This window comes from Melanerpes formicivorus, unplaced genomic scaffold (genome assembly GCF_026170545.1).
Source record: "Melanerpes formicivorus ecotype bairdi unplaced genomic scaffold, bMelFor1.0.p_v2 SCAF_74, whole genome shotgun sequence".
In the NCBI taxonomy this organism is placed as follows: domain Eukaryota; kingdom Metazoa; phylum Chordata; class Aves; order Piciformes; family Picidae; genus Melanerpes; species Melanerpes formicivorus.
In genome coordinates, this window is record NW_027142426.1 from 2,074,620 (window position 1) to 2,093,986 (window position 19,367).

General features: G+C 55.7%; 1 protein-coding gene across 1 annotated transcript in view; it reads left to right on the forward strand.

Annotated features, from left to right (window-relative positions):
* CELSR3 (cadherin EGF LAG seven-pass G-type receptor 3) overlaps window positions 1-19,367 on the forward strand; it is a 32,668-nt gene that overhangs the window by 3,678 nt on the left and 9,623 nt on the right. Inside the window, exons 2-22 of the mRNA XM_068163755.1 lie at window positions 5,832-6,464; window positions 8,255-8,477; window positions 8,879-8,994; window positions 9,801-9,889; window positions 10,302-10,459; window positions 10,669-10,832; window positions 11,289-11,414; window positions 11,590-11,759; window positions 11,955-12,140; window positions 12,291-12,401; window positions 12,672-12,840; window positions 13,085-13,226; window positions 13,405-13,525; window positions 13,830-14,013; window positions 14,107-14,208; window positions 14,840-14,854; window positions 16,504-16,598; window positions 17,248-17,457; window positions 17,930-18,113; window positions 18,580-18,729; window positions 18,982-19,162. Of these exons, the coding sequence (XP_068019856.1) occupies window positions 5,832-6,464; window positions 8,255-8,477; window positions 8,879-8,994; window positions 9,801-9,889; window positions 10,302-10,459; window positions 10,669-10,832; window positions 11,289-11,414; window positions 11,590-11,759; window positions 11,955-12,140; window positions 12,291-12,401; window positions 12,672-12,840; window positions 13,085-13,226; window positions 13,405-13,525; window positions 13,830-14,013; window positions 14,107-14,208; window positions 14,840-14,854; window positions 16,504-16,598; window positions 17,248-17,457; window positions 17,930-18,113; window positions 18,580-18,729; window positions 18,982-19,162 (3,529 nt within the window). The remainder of the gene's footprint in view (window positions 1-5,831; window positions 6,465-8,254; window positions 8,478-8,878; window positions 8,995-9,800; window positions 9,890-10,301; window positions 10,460-10,668; window positions 10,833-11,288; window positions 11,415-11,589; window positions 11,760-11,954; window positions 12,141-12,290; window positions 12,402-12,671; window positions 12,841-13,084; window positions 13,227-13,404; window positions 13,526-13,829; window positions 14,014-14,106; window positions 14,209-14,839; window positions 14,855-16,503; window positions 16,599-17,247; window positions 17,458-17,929; window positions 18,114-18,579; window positions 18,730-18,981; window positions 19,163-19,367) is intronic.

Here is a 19,367-nt window from a genome sequence, read left to right on the forward strand (position 1 = left end):
GCATTTTGTGGTGTGGCTTTTAAAACCTGGTACCACCTTTCTGCAGCCAACTTAGCGTTGCAGGGCACAGCTGTGACAAACCTCAGAGCACAGAGCTTAAAACTCTCACATCATGGGTGTTCCCGGAGCATCCAAATGCAGGTGCTAGCAGTAGCTGCTAGGTTGACTTTGGGGAGTGTTGGAGTATCCTCTGGCCAAACTGAGAGCAGGACAAAGATGGACCTATGGGTTTGTCTGTGAGCAAGCAGGGTCTGGACTTGGAGCTCCCTACTGCCTGAGCTTTGCCTTCACCATCAGCCTTTCTTTGCTTGTGGATGCATGAGCTGAAATGGAGGCATCTGTCCATTGCTGAACCAAGGAGCAGCTCTGAGGGAGGGAGGGCAAGAGCCTTTTTTGGAGAGGCCAAGCGCCGAATTACACGAGTGCCCAGGGAGCCATTCGTTAAATCATGATGCTCCTCTGACCCTCAGCTATCAGCTGCCTTTTCATCCTCCCCCTTTCTCTGGCTTATTCAGTGAGGAGAGGATTTCTTTCAAATGATGGAGTGAAGGCTTTAAGAGGAGACCTGCTCAAGGCAATTCTGCATGACCAGCACCAGCCCATCATGGATTTGTGTTCTTTGGGGGTTAATTGTAACCACGGGGCTGGCGAGAGTGGGTGCAGGCACACACATGCCGGTTGCTGGAGGTGGGGGTAGTTTTGACCTTTGCAGCTTCTTCCCGAATGTGTTTATGCAAGCCCTGCCTCCTCTTGCACTTAACCCTGCACAAAGGCAGGAGACAATCACATCCCCAAGTCCTGCATCGAGCTGCCTCGCGGCAAGGGGGCCCTTGCAATTAGAATGTCGTCATCTTCCAGTGGGAAGGGAAACTGGGAGAGGTGTGCTTGCGGAGGAGGGGAGAAGATGGAAGGCAAAGAGCCATAGCGGGGAAGGGAAGCGAGACTGGAAAACAGGCATTTTGTTGGCTTTGGTACTGGCATTTGAGGTCTGATTTGGGGTTTTGGTCCTTATTGTTTGAACACCCCTGCCCAACTGGCAGCCCCACTGGCCCCATGCTGTTGCTGTGTGCAGGGGGAGGGTGGGACTGTGGATTTGCAGAGCTGGCATCCAGGACATTCAGACCAGGCTGCATTGTTTGCCCCGGTGTACTACCGGCAGAGCACCTTCCTCCTGCAGTAAGGCAACAATAGCTCCTAGATGGCAACTCCTAGACAGTCAGCATCTGAGGAAGGAGCAGCTTCCCTGCCTGCCTGTGTGCTTTATGGTCCCTTTGAGAGAGGCTGGATCCCCTAAATCACAGGGCAGCAGGCCCTTCTATCTGTCTGTGCGCTGTGTGTTCTCAGCTCAGCCTCTTGTAGGAAGCAGGGAGGACTTGAGCCATCACATAAACCAGCGCCTTTTCAGGTGGACTGACAGCCTCAAAACTGACCCCATCTCCTTGCTGATTCATGGACATCTATGGCTGCTAAAACCTGCTCTTGGCTGCTGTGGATGTGAGACAGTTGGGTGGTGAAGCTGTGTCTGTGGCCAGCAGCACCGTGTGAAATTGGAGCATTGCAGAAGGCTAACATTGTGTTGATTTTAATCCCTTCCAGGCTGGTTTCACTGGATTTTTGTTCCCATTTAGGGAACTGTCATGGAGTTGTCTTAGTATGTTTTAGTCTGTGTCTTCAGAGCTGCCAGGAGAGTGACATTCATACTCTGATAAGAAATGTTCACCTTACCCATACCCGTGTCCTTTCCTGGCTTCTTCATCTGGAGATGTTTTACTTCTCCTCAGCAAATGTGAAAGCTACCCCCATCTGCCCCAATGCACCCTCACTATTCAGGGTGTTGCAGACAGAGGAATGACTTTTTGCTCTCTCAGATTACAGCTTTGCTGTTCAGAGGACAGGTGGTGATGCACCAAAACCCATTTCTGAGCTGGGCTCCCCAGGTGAGGGATAGGGGTGCATTCCCTCCTGGATCAGGGAGGCTGTTTGAGATGAGCTGCTTTCTTCCCAATCCCTGGAGAAATAACTGAGAGGATAAAGGCCAAAGTGTTTGCTGTAGAGGAAGGGGGATCTCTGCTAGTTACCCAAGGCTCTTGGGGGTGGGACCATTGGCTGCAGCCCATGCCTTGTGCTCCATGCCAGGCTGGATTGCTGCCCAGGGGTCCTGAGAGCCTCTGGAAGCACAGGGGCACAGGAAAGATGGACTCTCAACTTGGCTGACTCATGAGGCCATTGAACAATGGTCAGCAGCCCTGCTCCTCCTCAGAGGTTTCCAGAGCAGTCTTGCAGCTCCATTCCTAGGCTGACAGTGCAGCTCTCCAGAAGCAGTCTGCTGCCCATCCTGCTCTCTAGCTGGAGCTCTTCTTTATGTAGCTTTGCTGCTTTTGAAACTGGTAATTGTCAAGTCTTGGAATCGCAAACATGATGACCTGGTGCTGCCCAGCATGGGAGGTTAGAGCCTGTCATGTCCCTTCTCCCTGCTCCTTTCCCTGTAGGCATGTTTCCAGGGCTCCTCACTCTGCTGTATGAATATTCACCAGGCACCAGCTCTCCAGCCACAGGATTTAATCAGAAAGGCTGAGCATTTGTGATTAAAATGCTTCCCAAGGGGGTCAGTGCCTCCAGCCAGCTTTGAGCTTTCTTTTGGTAGCTTTTTTTTTCCCCCCACCCATTTGCAGCAGGTCATTCTCTTAACCATCTGCTTCCCCTTGCACAGAAGAGAGGGAGGAGACAGCCCTGTGTGTGATGCTGAGGTGCTACAGGAAAGCTTACCAAGGAGGCCTGTGGGGCTGGGGCTGGCTCTGCATTGCTGTGGGGAAACACAAAAAGAGGCATTTGGGCTCTCATGTCATGGGCTGGGCAATGCCAAAGGCATCAGGCACCTTGCAGCCCACCTTCTTCCCTGATGACAAGCCTTCTTGCTTCTGGGAGGCATTGCTGGCCTCTGACCTGCCCCAGGACTCAACATCACATCATTAAAGGCCTGCTCTGTCAGGGGGGTTGGAATCCATGAGGTCCCTTCCAACCCCTAACATTGTGTGATTCTATAAGAGCCATAAATAAGGCAGATGTCTGCTTGCCTGTTGCTGGCTGCTGAGCAGTCCTTAGGGAGAGCAAAAGCTGTCTCTGGGCCTTGCAGCTACTTCCAGGTGAGCCAGGACCTAGAGAGAGGAGAGTGGAAGGCGGCTGGGCTGGAACCAGGCTCCTACTTTCATTGACCAGAGGGGCAAACTGAGAAGAGGACAAAGGGAGAGAAGAGGGAGTGAGAAGGGAGCTGGCATCAAAGTGGTGGCTTCTTGGAGTGTAGCCTCACTGAGTGGTCCCTCGGGGAGGGATGCTCATGACTTGGGGAGTATCTTACACCAAAAGTAACTGACCCAGGCTTGTGGCTTTCCCCTCACTCCTGCTTCCCCAGGGCTGGGTGATCTTGGCAGCCCATGAGCCTCTTGCAGAGAAAAGGTGCCTTGGGGGACACAGGCGACAATGCCAGTTCCTTGTGCTGAACCCAGGTAGGTCTACATCCCTGACACATCCAGCCAAGTGCTGGATGGAGCTGTTTGGTAACCACTGTTCCTGCTGCCCTCCATGTCAGCGCTGTCACAGGGGGGTGGTTTCTCACCTTGCTTCCATATGAAGTGGGAGCAGTTTGATTTCAGAGAGAAGCAACCCCTGCTTCCTCCAGGAGATTAGCTCTTGGGTGACTGTGCTGCTCCCACAGCCTGGTGTGAGCCTTATCTCCAGAGCACCAGCCCCAGCACGCAGGCTGGTGTTCATGCTGGAATTTGCAGGGTTGCCAGAAAGCTTTCACCTTCTAAAGAGCAGAAGGGAGAGAGAGGGAAAAGGGAGGCGTTTCAGTCTTTAAATCCTCCTGCGCTGCAAACTTCAAACGGGCCTGAGGGCAATCAAAAGGCTTTGCAGTGCAGCAGCTATGGGAGGAGAGGAACAGTAAAGGCAGCTTTCTTTCCACATGAGGCTTGGAGCTGGGGCACGGGTAGGGGACAGGTGGTTGGCATTTATACCCCTGGTTCTCATCAGAACTGGGACTTGACCAGGGTGGTGAGATGCCTGCTGCCCCTGGTGCCACCTTGCACTGAACTGTGGGAGATGAAGCAGTGCTGCAGGGTCTGGCTGGCTTTGCCAGGCTTGTTTCACATGTGACCTTGGCACAGGCTGATGGCAAGGGTCTGCTCATAGAATTGTTTGGGTTGGAAAAGACCTCTGAGATCATCAAGTCCAACCATCAAGACCTCTGACCCAAGCTGGAAAGGACCTCCAAAATCATCAACTCCAGCCATTTTGGTCCATTAGTCTGTCCTGGTAGTGGTGCTCATTTGAGCACCACTCATCAGAGTGCCAGAGATGTGCCATGTAGTTATGTCCTGCTTGGCAGCACGGGCAGGGAAACTGTGCCTTTGTGTAACTGAGGTCAGGATCATCTTTGAAGCTGTGAGTCCACTCCTGCTCTGAAGAGAACAGGAGGGTGTCCTACCCAGGCCCTGAGAGGGGCAGTGATTACAGTCTACAGCTCTCCTGTGCTCATACCAGTAATGCACTGTGTGGAGGTTTGGGGCTCTCAGATCACTGGGAGGTGATACATGGGAACAGTAGGTGATAGCTGTGTGCTGCTGGTGCCTGTGGGGCACTGGCATTAGGGTGCTGGCAACAGGCTGGGAGATGGATTGCCCCATTTCACCAGGAGCAGTGAGGGTCTTGATGAGCCTCCCTGAGTGTTTCTGGGGCCACAGAAGTTAGTGTGGTCCTTGCTTGTTCATGCCAAAGGTTGGCTCTGCCTGCCAGAGCCTGTTTCAGGAGGTGGAGGGCCCAGAAGGAGGAGGACTGGAAGAGAGGAGATGTCCTGGAGCAGCAGGCAGTCTTCTCCCCATTGGGTGCCCCATCCAAAACTGCTAGCAAAAGTGCCTGGGGTGGCCTGAGCAAGGGGTACGTTGGCAGGCTGCTTTGTTGGGATACTTCCTGGCAAAGCCACTGACCAGGGTCACATGTAAAGGAGAGTTAGTGACTGAAAAATAAAACCTCTGCCCAGACTTGTGCCTGGGCAAAGAGAGGAAAGAGCAACAGCCCCGGCAAAGGGGCTGGTGGCACCTCAGTGTGCCTGATATGGGGTGAGATGCTGCTGACAGCCAGGGTCCTGGGAGATAGCAGGTGGGCACAGTCCCAAGTGTGTGAGTGTGCTCCTGTGTTCAGTGCCTGGGAGATGGCTTACGTGATGCAGTGTCCCAGGGGAAAGGAGTTTGTTTCTGAGCAAAAAAAGATTAAAGAGAATTAAACAAACCAGAAATGGGCTGAGGGAGGAAGAGATGCAGAGCAGATGGTGAAAATAAGGGAGACAAGGAGACCAGCACAAAAGCCATGGAGACTCTGGAGGAGAGAGGAAGGAAATGGCAGGAGGAGAGCACAGGGAAAGGCATCGTGGGGGAGGCAGACAGAACGCAGCAGGGAAGCAAAACACCCCAGGCTCTGGCATCACTCCTGTGTTTGCCCAGCCTCCTGCTGAGACTTCCTTCTGCCCGATTCTCACCAGCATCTTTGTTCCTGAGAGCTCAGTTTGCTGCCAAGATTCAGGACAGGGAGCAAACCTGAGAGTTATCTCAGTGGAGAGCCTGAGAGGAGGGAGAAGATGTAGCCACACAGACTGCTCCCTCTCCAGCCCAGGTGGCCCCCTGCTAGCCCACGTGGCTGTGGCTCCAAGCTTCCTTGACCAAAGACTTGGCCCTTTTGGGTGTTATGCTAGTGTGCAGGGCTCTGCCTCAGGGTGGGAAGGAGGAGACCCTCCAAGCAGCAGGCAAAGACCTGCAGCGTGTCCCTGTTCCCTCCCACAGATGGGATCCACAGTGTGACAGCCCAGTGCGTGCTGCGAGTGATCATCATCACAGAGGACATGTTGGCCAACAGCATCACCGTACGGCTGGAGAACATGTGGCAGGAGCGCTTCCTGTCCCCACTGCTGTCCACCTTCCTGGAAGGGGTGGCCACTGTGCTGGCGACGCCCAAAGAGGATATCTTCATCTTCAACATCCAGAATGACACAGATGTGGGCGGTACCGTGCTCAATGTCAGCTTCTCGGCCCTGGCTCCGCGGGGCGGGCGCTACTTCAGCTCCGAGGAGCTGCAGGAGCAGCTGTACATGAAGCGCATGGCGCTGACCGGTGCCTCCATGCTGGAGGTGCTGCCCTTCGACGACAACGTCTGTCTGCGGGAGCCCTGCCAGAACTACATGAAGTGCATCTCCGTCCTCAAATTCGACAGCTCCGCTCCCTTCATCGCCTCTCCCTCCACCCTCTTTCGGCCCATCCACCCCATCACCGGCCTGCGGTGCCGCTGCCCCCAGGGCTTCACCGGGGACTACTGTGAGACGGAGATCAACCTCTGCTACTCCAACCCCTGCCTCAATGGTGGCATCTGCACCCGCAAGGAGGGAGGATACACATGCGTGTGCCGTCAGCACTTCAGCGGTGAGTGCCCAGGGCTGGGGACCACGAAGGAAAGAGGGGGCAGATGAGTGTGTCCTTCGGTGTTGATGTCACCTTGGCAGGGTACTTTTCCCAGCAGGGTGGGGGATGTTGGAGTCCCTGTTTGTCCACAGAGGTCCTGCTCTGCTCCCAGCTCTCCGTGTTTCCATGGCACTGGATGTGCAGGGCTGAGGTTGCCATAGAAATCTGGCTTGTAGGGAGGTGACATGAAGGGCTCTTGGGGACTCTGGCCACCGCCTCCCAGCCTTTTTCACAGAGCAGGAGGATCAAACTGGACCACGCCAGGCTGGGACATAGGAGGCTCCTCAGCCTTGCTCCATGCCCATGAGATGATGGGCTCTGGGGCCATGTAAGGTGCTGGTTTCAGCTAATCTGGCAGAGGTGTGGAGTCTGTGCTGGCTCCATATGTGGTGGTTGAGCTGCTGCCCACCCAGAACAGAAGGCAATGCTGGGCCTAGCTGCTCCACCAGGCAGGACCCAACCCAGGCAGATCTGTTGGGGGAATCCCTCAGCCAGCCAGTGTTTTGTTGCCACAAGTAGTCAATAAGCCATGGAGACCCATGCCTGGCCACTGGCAACTTGCAGGTGAGGGAAGATGGCCTGTGGCTGCTGGGGAGGGAGCCCCTGCCTTGTGTGGCAGCAGATGGCTGCCTTGGAGCTGCTCTGCTGTCAGTGGCTCCTGGTGAGATAAGCAGAGTCAGTGGTAATTAACCCCCAGCATTTGAAGCATGAACAGTCATTAGCAGAAGGGTTAATGAGCTCATTTCCCTGTCACTTCATGCTATCTCCTCATCCTCCTTGCATGCAAGTAATGGGCTAGGGGTGTAGGACTGAATCTGAGTGGCTCCCTTCATGCTGGGGGGACACCATGGGAAAAGGGGCTGGCCTGCACAGTACTGCTCGGGGTGTCCCCATTACCAGTGCTACAAGGTGCAAGAGTATTTGGTGCCCCTCATCTGGTTGGTTTCCACTTGTCTTTTGTTCCTATGTCAGAGCCTGTGTGGAGGATTATGAGGCTTCTGGTGCTGTGGGTGAGACTTTCATAGCTATTGTCAGGGGAGCTCAATGGTACTGAGCTGTCCCTACACCCTGTGCACCAGGGGAGGTTTAGGCTGGATGTTAAGAAGAAGTTCTTCGCAGAAAGAGTGACTGGCCATTGGAATGGGCTGCCCAGGGGGTGGTGGAGTCACCATCACTGGAGGTGTTTAAGAGGGGACTGGATGAGGCACTTGGTGCCATAGTTTAGTTGATTAGATGGTGTTGGGTGATAGGTTGGACTTGATGATCTTGAAGGTCTTTTCCAACCTGGTTAATTCTATTCTATTCCTGGAGCCTGGACTGTGATGCCTATGCCAGGCCTGTGTAGTGGTGGTGCCCAAGGAGGCACTCTTAGCATTGCCAGGACTTTCCTGGTTTGTCCTTGCCCCTCCGTCCTTAGGACTGTGCAGCCCAGCTGTGGCCAAACCCCTCCTGTCCCATTCCCGTGCCATCCTGGGTCCAAACTTGCCTCTTCAGCCAGAGCTGTCATCCCATCCAAACCAGTGACTTTGGCTGCAGGGCTGACCATGTTAGCTACCTTGCTGACTACTGTGGGGGACACCTGGGTGACACTTGGGCTGTCACATTATTTGCCTGCCCCCAGCCCCACCATAAATGGCTGCCCAGTGGCTGCCCTGCCCCATACCTGGGTCAAGGTGCGCACTTCCAGGGCAAGAAGCGGATGGGTGGCTGCTGCGTGCACATCCCCAAGCCTTGGGTCTCTCTTCCCGCAGGTGAGAACTGCGAGGTGGACAGCCGCTCGGGGCGCTGCATGCCCGGCGTGTGCCGCAACGGCGGCACCTGCACCAACGCTGCCGACGGCGGCTTCCACTGCCAGTGCCCGGCGGGTGGCTTTGAGATGCCCTTCTGCGAGGTCTCCACACGCTCCTTCCCGCCGCGCTCCTTCGTCATGTTCCGGGGCCTGCGCCAGCGCTTCCATCTCACCCTTGCCCTATCGTGAGTGCCCTCCTTCCTCTGCTGGACACCAGCACCCACTCTGGCCTGCTCTGGTGGCTCTGGTGCACCCTGAGCCTGTCCAGAGGCTTGCTGATGCTCTCCAGATCCCTGTGTTACTAGCTGCCCTGGCACCTTTAGCCAAAGGACTCATGCATGGGCATGTCTCTCTTGCTTATGCCCTTCCCCTGCTGCCAGGTCTCTGCCTCCGTGCCAGGACCTCATGCTCCCAAAGCATCTGCTGGATCAAGCTCCTGTCCCCTTCTCAGCTGGACTTGCACCCAGGCCAGGCCCAGGTCTCACCCTGTCCCTGTGCTGGAACACTGGTGTGTGCCATAGGAAAGCAGGGATCTCCACATGCTCCTTGTGCACATCCTGCCTTCCTGCTTCTTCCCATGCCCCAGGTTCAGCACCGTGGAGCCCAATGGCCTCCTGCTCTACAACGGGCGCCTGAATGAGCGGCATGACTTCCTGGCAGTGGAGATCATCCAGGGACAGGTCCAGCTGAAGTACTCCACAGGTAGACTTGCCCCTGCTTGTTGTGGGATTTGTGCTATGGGAGCTGCAGAGAGCACAGACTGCTGCTCTGGAGTGCAGTGATGCTGAGGGAAACAGGGTAGAGAGAGATGTTGGTGAGCATCAATGGATGGCATAGAGGATGGGTGTGTGTCTCAGGACTCTTGCTTGGCTTATGAGTGCAAGTGGAGCAGGGGGATTGTGAACATAAACCAGGAGAAGCCCTTCTGGGACCTTTGCCACTGTTCTGCCCCTTTGTGTCACCACAAGCTTTACTTCCTGCCTTTCCATGAGCTAGTCTGAAGGAGGAGGACCCTTCTGGGAGGCCTTGTGCTATTGCTGTGTCTATCCTGCTCCCAACCTGCATGTCCCAAGGGGTGTCAGGATCAGCTGCCAGGAGCACTGTGCCCTCATAACAACTGGGGTTTCCCTGGTGTCCTGGATCTGGCACTCCTCCCTGCTCACCTGCACAGAGCAGTTGGTGGCCATCTTGCTACTACTCTGGTTGCACTGGTCTCTCTAGGGCAAGGCAGATGGATGGCACCAGGGTATCCTGGCAGTCAGCCTGGACAGAGGAGCCATACTGGGGTGCTGGCTGCCAGTCCTAGAGCTGTGATTCATCCTGCCTCTGTTTTTTGTGCAAGACTGCAGCAAGCACAGGCTGATGTGCTGAGATTGTTTCCCTGAAGCCCTTCTCCATTCCAGCATGAGGCTGTCAGCAGCATGCTGGGCTTGTTGCCTCCAGGAGGAGTGGGCACATTCAAGGGCTGTTCAGCCTCCCTCAGTGTACCATCATCTCTGTCTCCACAGGGGAGTCGAGCACAGTGGTGAGCCCCTACCTGCCAGGGGGCGTGAGTGATGGGCAGTGGCACACGCTGCAGCTCCACTACTACAACAAGGTAGGTATGCCCCAGCTGTGCCCCCAGTGCACGTAGGGCTATTTTCCCCGAGGCATGCGTGATCAGCTATGGCACTACCCCATGAGGAAGGAGGGTGTGGAGAGAAGGTAGAGGTGTTTTTTCAGCCCTTGGGGATGGGTGCAGTGTAGTAGACAGACAGATGAAGGGGGAGATTGACCTGGGGACCACACTTGGATACTGCAGGAACACACTCCACACAGCGTCCTTGCGCATGTCCACCTCTGGCACTGCTTGCTGGGCTTGGCTGGACACGTCCCTCCTATGTACTCACCCCTCCAGCAGCACAGTAGTGCCTGAGCCATGCTCAGGCCTTTTCCTTGCTGTTGTGCGAGCCCTTAGGTGCCTGGGTCTGGGGTCATCTGTGTTACTAACACCTTGCATTTGGTTTCAGCCCAAGGTCAGTGCCCTGGGGGTGGTGCAGGGTCCATCCAAGGACAAAGTGGCCATCTTGACAGTGGATGAATGTGACGCCTCAGTGGCCCTGCAGTTTGGCAGCGAGATTGGGAACTATTCCTGTGCTGCAGAGGGGGTGCAGACCAGCTCAAAGAAGTGAGTTCTTTGGGGGCTGCTGGGCAGTGCTGTCGTGGGGAGGGGAGCAGGGCATTTGAGTCCCCTGCAGAGTTAGCCCTTCACATCTGGGACCTTGGCTCCATATCAGTTCCTGAGGATGTCTCCCTCCCAGCCCCTCATGCTGGGGACCCAATTAGCTAGCCTTAAATCGCTGTGATTCTTAAAGCCCTGGCCTTCTGTCCTTGTAGGTCCCTGGACCTCACAGGTCCCTTGCTCCTTGGAGGGGTCCCTAATCTTCCAGAAAACTTCCCCATCACTCACCGGGACTTTGTGGGATGCATGAGAGACCTATACATTGACAGCAAACGCATTGACCTGGCCTCCTACATAGCCAACAATGGAACGACTGCAGGTACCAGTGCCTCTACTCCTGTCAGCCCTTGCCCTGGGAATTGCTTCTCCTGCTCATGCAGCTGCACTACCAGGCTGTAATAGTGTCTTGGCAGCACAACTAGCACTAAGCAGCTTTCCATCCGAGAACAGGACCTCCAGATCTCTCTAAATGAGTTAGTTCCCACCCTAGACGCTCTTCTGAGAATGTGTCCTGAACCCAGATGTGCAGTCTATAGAGATGGCTTGTCTGGAAAACAATAGATAGCTCCACAGTGTCTTTCTTCTGACATGAGGAGCAGTGACAGCTTTGACCCTCATCCCTTAGGAGACAGAGCCCATGTAGAGAGACTGAGTGGCTGGACTTGCCCCTCTGGCAGCCAGGGAAAGGGCTAGTGGGCAGTGGTGCCTCTCTATATGGGCTGAGGGAAGGTGAGGAGTCAGTTGAGACTGATGTGGGTGACTCTGGTACTTCCAGGCTGCCATGCCAAGCACAAGTTCTGCGACTCCAGCCCTTGCAAGAATGGTGGCACCTGCTCTGTCAGCTGGGGAACCTACTCCTGCCTCTGTCCTGTTGGCTTTGGTGGCAAAGACTGCCGCCACGGTGAGTGAGCGGGTGCTGCTGCTGTGCATGCTGCTGCGGCGGGCTGTGCAAGGCTCGTGGTGGTTACTTTGGAAGCAGAGTAAAGGGTCCATGTGAGATGATCTCTCTCTGTTGTGCCTGCATCTGTTGCTCCCTATGTAGTGCCCATGCCTTCTCATCTGCCTTTCCTTTCCAGCCATGCATCATGCCCACTATTTCCAGGGCAACAGTGTCCTAACCTGGGACTTCAAGACAGATGTGAAGATCTCAGTGCCATGGTACCTGGGGCTGGCATTCCGGACACGTCAGACAGATGGGGTGCTTCTGCAGGCCCACGCTGGCCAGTACACCACTCTGCTCTGCCAGGTAGGGCCTCAGCTGCAGCACTGTGCCCCAGCCTCTACTGCTGTCCTCCATGTTGTCTTCACCCCAAGCAGAAAGTGGTTGTGGTGTTTAGCAGGGCTGTGTTTCTCTCTGGGCTCAGAGGAAGGCTAGGCTGGAGGCAGGCAGAGTTGGTTAGGCCTTCGCTCACTGCTGCTGATTCTGGGTTCCTGTCTGCAGCTAGCTGGGGGCCTGCTGTCCTTCATGGTGAGCAGAGGGTCTGGGCGCAGCACCAGCCTGCTCCTGGACCAGCTGCGGCTCAGTGATGGGAGGTGGCACGACCTGCAGCTGGAGCTGCGGGACATCCGCAGCGGGCGAGACTCGCGCTACGTCATCACCCTCACCCTGGACTTTGGGATCTACCAGGTAGGTGCTACTTGAGACCCCTGCACTAGGACAGGAACCCTGGGGGATGCTGTGGGGGAAATGCAGGCCGGGCTGGGCCTGCTCACCCTCAGAGGGGACTGGGGCAGGGCTGATGCCAGTTGCTCCATGTTGCTCCCTTTCCTTCTGCAGGATACAGTGGTTGTTGGCAATGAACTGCATGGCCTGAAGGTGAAACATCTGCATGTTGGAGGGGTCCTGGCGTCTGGCGAGGTGCAGAATGGGTTGAGGGGCTGCATACAGGTGAGTTCATTGCTTTGAGTCTTCGCCTTGCAGTGGGTCCATTATATGGAGAGGTGGAAAAACAGACCTGGCAGGTGCTGCCAGCATCCATCCTGCTGGTGACACTGTCCCTCTGAGCATTCAAGGCTCTGGGATGCTGTGGGGCAGCCATAAATCAATACAGTAGGGGTGATGGAAGGTGACTGCCCCTGGGGGTTTGTGAAGGGCAAGAAGACTGAAACCTTGTGTGTCTGTCCTAGCTTCACTGTGAATTTGTTGCCTGCCTTGCAGGGTGTGCGACTGGGTGACAGCGTCACTGGAACCCTGCTGCCCAAGCCCAGCCACGCTCTTCGAGTGGAGGCTGGCTGCAGTGTGCCTAGCCCTTGTGACTCCAGCCCCTGCCCAGCCAACAGCGTCTGCAAAGATGAGTGGCAAAGCTACTCCTGTGTCTGCCATACAGGTAGGCTCTGCAGAGCCCTGCCATCCATTTGCTGTCCATACCTATCTGTCTTCCTGTCCCCTGTGACTCCCTTGTGGCCTGTGTCTGCTTTCCTATCCATCCCTTGGGCAAGTCACATCCCTGTCAGACACTCACTGAGTTTTCTGAAAGTCAGAATTTTCTGAGCCCTCTGAATCCACTCTTTGGTGCTCTGGTACCTCTCAGGGGTGCTCACTTCACACTGTGCTCTCTGTTCACACCTCAGGGTACTATGGAGGGGACTGTGTGGATGTATGTCACCTCAACCCCTGCAAGAACAAGTCAGTGTGTCGCCGCAAGCCAGGCTCACCCCTGGGCTATGTCTGCGAGTGTGGAGGGAACTTTTTTGGGCAGTACTGTGAGCACAGGTGAGATACAGGACATGGGACAGGGCATGGCCTCCATACTTGGCCCTCTTGTCCTGGCTCTGATACCAGGGACCTTTCAGTGCCACTTGGCTCCTTAGAGCTGCTGAGCAGCTGGGCTGATAGGAGGAGAGGAGCTGGGGGATTTGGTGGGTATAACAGCAGATGTATTTCTCTCTAGGATGGACCAGCAGTGTCCGAAGGGCTGGTGGGGGAACCTCACCTGTGGGCCTTGTAACTGTGATGTGAACAAAGGCTTTGACCCCGACTGCAATAAAACCAATGGGCAGTGCCACTGCAAGGTGAGGGGCAGCTGTGTGCCCATGGGAATGTGGCTCATGGCTTGACAGAAGTCTTTGAGGATGTTCCTTGTCCCTTCCAAAGGCCTGGTGGCCACACAGGCTTCACATTGTGTGCCTGATTCATGGCTGGATCCCTGCTCAGCTCTTCTGTGCAGCTTTCTTGCCCCAGCATGGTGACAGAGGGGTGTTTGCAAATCAGGAGGTTCTAGCCCTTCTCTGCCCTCGCTCTAGTGGTTCCCCAGGCAGCCTAGCCCCAGCTGCTGTTCGGATGGACTGTCTGATGTCTGTTCCCTTTTCCTCCCAGGACTTCCACTACCGCCCCAAGGGCAGTGACACCTGCCTGCCCTGTGACTGCTACCCTGTGGGCTCCACCTCACGCTCGTGTGACAGGGAGAGCGGCCGGTGCCACTGCCGGCCTGGCGTCATCGGGCGCCAGTGCAATAGCTGCGACAGCCCTTTCGCCGAGGTGACGCCCAGCGGCTGCGAGGGTGAGTGCGGCCACAGCAAGCAGCTGGTGCTGTGGGGCTTGGCATCAGGGGCCTCCCCCTATGACAGGCCCCTTGGGGGGTGTGTTTCCACAGTGCTCTATGATGGCTGTCCCAAAAGCCTGAAGGCGGGAGTATGGTGGCCCCAGACTAAGTTTGGCTTCTCAGCTACTGTGCTGTGTCCGAAAGGCTCCTTGGGTGAGTAGGAGATAAGATGGGGAGGGTGCAGCCTGGCTGTCTCGCTGTGGGCTGTAGCAGTCCTAGCATCTCACTCTGTTCTCGTGCTGTCCCAGTCCCATTTAGCTGGGCTTCAGAGCTGGGAAAAGGAAGTTAAGAGGACAAAATGCCCCAGCCTGAGGTAAAGCAGAGGGGCCTTGCAGTGGGGCTGAAACTGGGAACAGGCTGTGAGGTCCTAGGCCCATCACCCAGCCCTCAGGCTCTGCTGTTCCCTCAGCCTCAGGCCCCACCTTCTTCCTGCTGCTTTTTTGTTTCAGCAGGCTTGAGGCTGAGGCTAGGCCTGGCATGCCAGCTCACTGCCCCCAGCACCTTGCTGTAGCTCCACTGGCCCTGTCCTTGGTGTGTGGTGCTGGGGGAACAGGGCACAGCATGCCCTTAGGTGAGTGTCTCAGATAGAAGTCAACATCCCGAGCTGGAGGAGGCCATCTGCACTGATGGCAAAGACACAGGGTTTCTGGGACTGTAGGGCAGCACAAGCCCCAGGGGACAATACAAACCCTGTCCTTCTCCAGCCGTTCGCCCCAGGAGGAGGCAGGTTCGGCTCCTAACTGTTGTCGCTTCTCTCCCCGGTTCTCTCGCCCTCCGTGCTCAGGCTTGAGGGGTGCAGGTAAGGTTGTTCCCGTCTCCTTCCCCCTGTGCTGTAAGGGCTGTGCCATGTGGCTTTCCCTCCTTGCTCCCTGCCTGGTACCCTGCACACCCCTGCACTTTCCCCACTGCTTCTGAAGCTGCCGAGTGTCTTCCCAATGCTTTGCCTGGCCTCACTGCTCCTCCGTGCTCTTCCCTGCTCCCAGCACACTAACCAGCACACTAACCAGCACAGACCTGGCTGCATTTGCATGCAGCCCCTGCCACCCACTGTCCTGTGCCTGCAGTGCTGGCTCTGGGCAGGTCCGTGCTCTGCTCCCTGGCTGGGATAAATGCTGGCTGTCATGGACTGCTACCTTCTTGCTTAGGATGAGAGGGGAAGAGATGGTGATGAGCAATGGATAGTGAGGCCGGGGAAGTCATGGAGGAATGGCTGTGGGTTGGAGGAAGGGAGTCACTTGTTGAGCTGGGAGCGGTAGGATGGGGGCAGGAACTGATAGGCATGTACAGCATAAGGTCCTGTCCCTCTGGCTGGCAGGGCTGGGCAGAGGGACCCAGGGCCTCAATCCTTCCCAGACCTGTAGCTGAGCTGATGTTCTTGGTTATCTTCCTCTGCTGAGGGAAAGCAAGCAGAGTGGAGGTTTCTTTGTTCCCTCTGCTCCCAGCTGCAATGGCACTGGTTCCTGTGTTTCTGCAACTGAGAGAAAGGTGACTGAGGAGGACAGCAAGGAGCTGGAGATAGTGGGAAGGGGCATACTAATCACTGAGGCTTTTCTGACCAGCAACTGGAGTCTCTTTCAGGCTCCCTCTCCTTTCTCTGGCCACACTGCTGCCTTCTCCCAGCCATGGGCACCTCTGCAGGCTTCTGTGCCCACATGCCATTTCCAGAAGGACCTGGTCCAGAGTCCTTCTGGGTACCCTGAGGTTGCCCAGGTTCTGTTTGCTCAAAGTATGCATGGTGATAGTCCTGGCCTGGTATGCTGCTCTTGATGGCAGCTTTAGCAGTGCTTCTGGTGGTGGTGAACAGCTGATCCCTTTCATTGCTGATAACTCCATCACTGTGCAGTAGTGCCTGGGCGCCAGCTAGGGATTGTGTACTGAAGTCATGCTACTGGATGGGTGTGTCCTCCATCCCACCTGACTTCAGAGATTTGTCTCCGGGATAGGTTTGCCCGGCCTGCAGCAGATGTGTTGTTCCCTTGGGATAACTTTGCCTTTTAGAGAGAGGCAGGACCTCAGCAGGCTTTGCAGGCTGTCAGTCTGGGAATAACCAGAGCTGCAGGGTCTTCAGTAGTTTGGGGTCAGATGTGCCCTGAGGACACAGACATGTCTCCACCAGAAACCAAGGGCTTCTCCAGCCTGAGCCATGCCATGTCACTTATTCATCTTTGCAATTCTGTGTGATGGCAGCTGGTATGATGAAGCCCAGGAACCCAGCTCCTGGGAGGAGGGGATGGCAGTAGCTTGTGGAGGTGATGCAGACCAAGAGTGGAACAGATTGTGGTGGTGCAAAGCAGAAGGATGGCCCTAGGGTGTTATAGGCTCTCCCCATCACTTGCCAGTGCTGCTCTTTAGGATTAGCTGATGCAGAGGGTCCCTGTGGGGGGGATGCAGCAGGGGACACACATATCCTGTGCTGAATTTCAGACATGCCTTTCCTCCTGGATTTAGGTGCAGCTGTCAGACACTGTGATGAGGAGAAGGGTTGGCTGGAGCCAGATCTCTTCAACTGCACTTCACCTGCCTTCAAGGAGCTCTCCATGCTGGTAATTGCCTCTCAGCTCTGCAGCCCTGCCAGGGCAGCAGCCATACAAACAAGGGCTCACAGCTAGGTTTGAAGGTGCTCCCCATGGGCACCTAGGGTAGGAGAGGGCTTAATCACAGTGCTCAGCACCTTTCTTTTCTCATTCCCTCCCCACAGTCTCACACTGTTGGAGTACTGAGCTGAGGTTCACTTGGCTTCATCTTACCCTGGGTGTCCCCATCAGAAATGTCCTGTGTCCTGCCCCAGTATGTAAGAGGCAAACAACCTGAGCAGGGCTCCATTGTTTGATTCTGGCAGGGTGTCTGTCCCATGGGATAAGTGTAGTCACCAGACCCTCCAGTGGCAAATCCCTTTGAAGTGTCCAGACAAGTTTATTGAACATTTGCATCCCACCAAGACCAGGACAGTTTCCAGGGAACTATCACCAGGTGCTTGTCCTGTCCTTTCATCTCTTTGGCCTCTGCCATGTATTATACTGGGTTAGCTGGCCCTTGCCCAGTGCAACCCCTGTTGTGTTGTTGTGTATGTTTGCCAGAAATGCTTTAGTGACCACCACTGCCAGTGTCCATGGTTTATGCTGTGGTTTCAAAAATACCTCTGTGTCCATCAGGGCTTGATTGTTTAATCTACTCCTGTCTCCCTGCTGGCAGCTGGAGGGCTTGGAGAGGAATGAGACTGAGCTCAACACAATTGAAGCCAAGAAGCTGGCCCACCGCCTCCGTGCTGTGACAGACCACATGGACCGCTACTTCGGCAACGACGTGCACATCACTTTCCGCTTGCTGTCCCGCCTCATGGCCTTTGAGAGCCAGCAGCGTGGCTTTGGCCTGACAGCCACACAGGATGCACACTTCAACGAGGTGAGCCCTTTGCCCGTTCAGAGTGGCTCCTGATACTGCTTGTTTGCATCAGCCAACCTGAGCCTGGGTCTTTATGAGGGTTGGTGATGTTGTGAGACCGCATCAGGAGTACTGGGCTCCCCAGTGCCCCACAGACATTGGCCCACAGGAGCAAGATCTGTGTGTCTGGGGCAGGAGCACAGGGTGAATAAGAAGAGGCAGGGGGTTGTATTTTCTCAGCCTGGGAAAGTAAAGGGAGATCTTACTGCTGCTTGCAACTCTGTCATGGCAAGGGTGCAGGGAAGATGTCTCTATAGGACACCAGTTGATGAGCGTGGAGGGCAGGGGCCCACTGTAGCTGAAAGTAACCCTCTTTCCCCAGCCCCTGTGCAGCAAGCTGGGCAAAGAGTGCAGTGCTGCACCTTGAGGTGGTCAGGACAGGACCCAAAGGCTCTGCTTCCTTCAGCCCTGTACCCATATCTCTCCCATGCAGAACCTGCTGCGTGCAGGCAGCTCGGTGCTGGCGCCAGAGAACCGGGATCACTGGGCTATGCTGCCGCACAGCGAGCACGGCAGCACCACCCTCATGGAGCAGCTGCGGGACTACTCGGGCACCCTGGCCAGCAATATGAAACTTACCTACCTCAACCCCGTTGGTGTCGTCACCCCCAACATCAGTGAGTAGGCACTGGGTGGTGCTGCCGAGCCATTCTTTGTCTTCTTCTCACCTCACGGCTCCTCAGCAAGGATGCTGAACAGGCTCTTCACCTCCTTGGTGGTTCTCTCAAACATGGAGAGGTGTTTGTGAGAGACATCCTGGTCCCATGCCTGCTCGGAACCGCAGGCACAGTCCCAAGAGCCAGCAGAGCCCTGAGTATGCCTCCTTCTTCCACTTTCCCAGTCCAGCCTGACTCCCTAGTCAAAAAGCCCCTGGTCTCAGCAGCAGAAGTGTCCTGCCCTATGGCAGAGCAAGAATCTGGGCTGGGAAGGAGCTGTGGATGCTGGGGTCTCCCGCTCTGCGCAGCCACAGGATATATCTATACAATCACCCTGGGCTCATGACTTCAGAATTGGGGTGCCCTGGAGTGTGGTTGCATTCCAGGTGGCCATCTTAGAGCTGTTTTCACTCTTACTCCTCTGTAGTGCTGAGCATTGATCGCATGGAAAACCACTCCCACATCCGCCGGCGCTATCCTCGCTACCACAGCAGCCTCTTCCGCGGCCAGCCTGCCTGGGACCCCCACACCCATGTTGTGCTGCCACTGTCTGTGCTGAGCCCCCCAAAAGCTGAAGGTGAGCATGTGAGCATCACTCAGGGAACAGCATGGGTGGGCGTGGCTGATAGGGAAGCTATAGAATCATAGAATGGTTTAGGTAGGAAGGGACCTTTAAAGGTCTTCCAGTCTGCAGGTATCCCTCCTGCGACCTGTCTCTGTCAGAGGTCCACAAGTTATCCCTGAGAGCTCAGAGTTTCTGACTCCACCACATCACTAAGGCCTTCAGAACAGCATGCTTGTGTTCTCACCATCCCTTTGTGTGGCTCAGCTGCTCCCACAGCTGTGCCAACACTGTCTGGGATTGAAGGGAACTACACGGTGGAGAACTCCTCTCCGAGGAAGGTGCTTCCAGAGCCTGAGCCTGCTCTCACTGTGATCATCCTCATCATGTACCGCACCCTAGGGGGGCTGCTGCCTGCACGCTACCAGGTGGATCGGCGCAGCATCAGGTACCTCCTCCTTCTCTTTGCCTTTCACAAGCACCAGTGGAGGGAGGCCTGCTGGACTCTGCTTCCTCTGGTAGTTGATGACTGTCTGTAATGACTTGGGTTTGGCTCCCAGTCAGGCTGTCTGTGGTTCTCTGCCTGTTCCTCACCTTGGTGTTGCTCTGCCTCGTGTTTCCCAGTCCCTTGGTGTGTGCTGGGCACAGCTGTT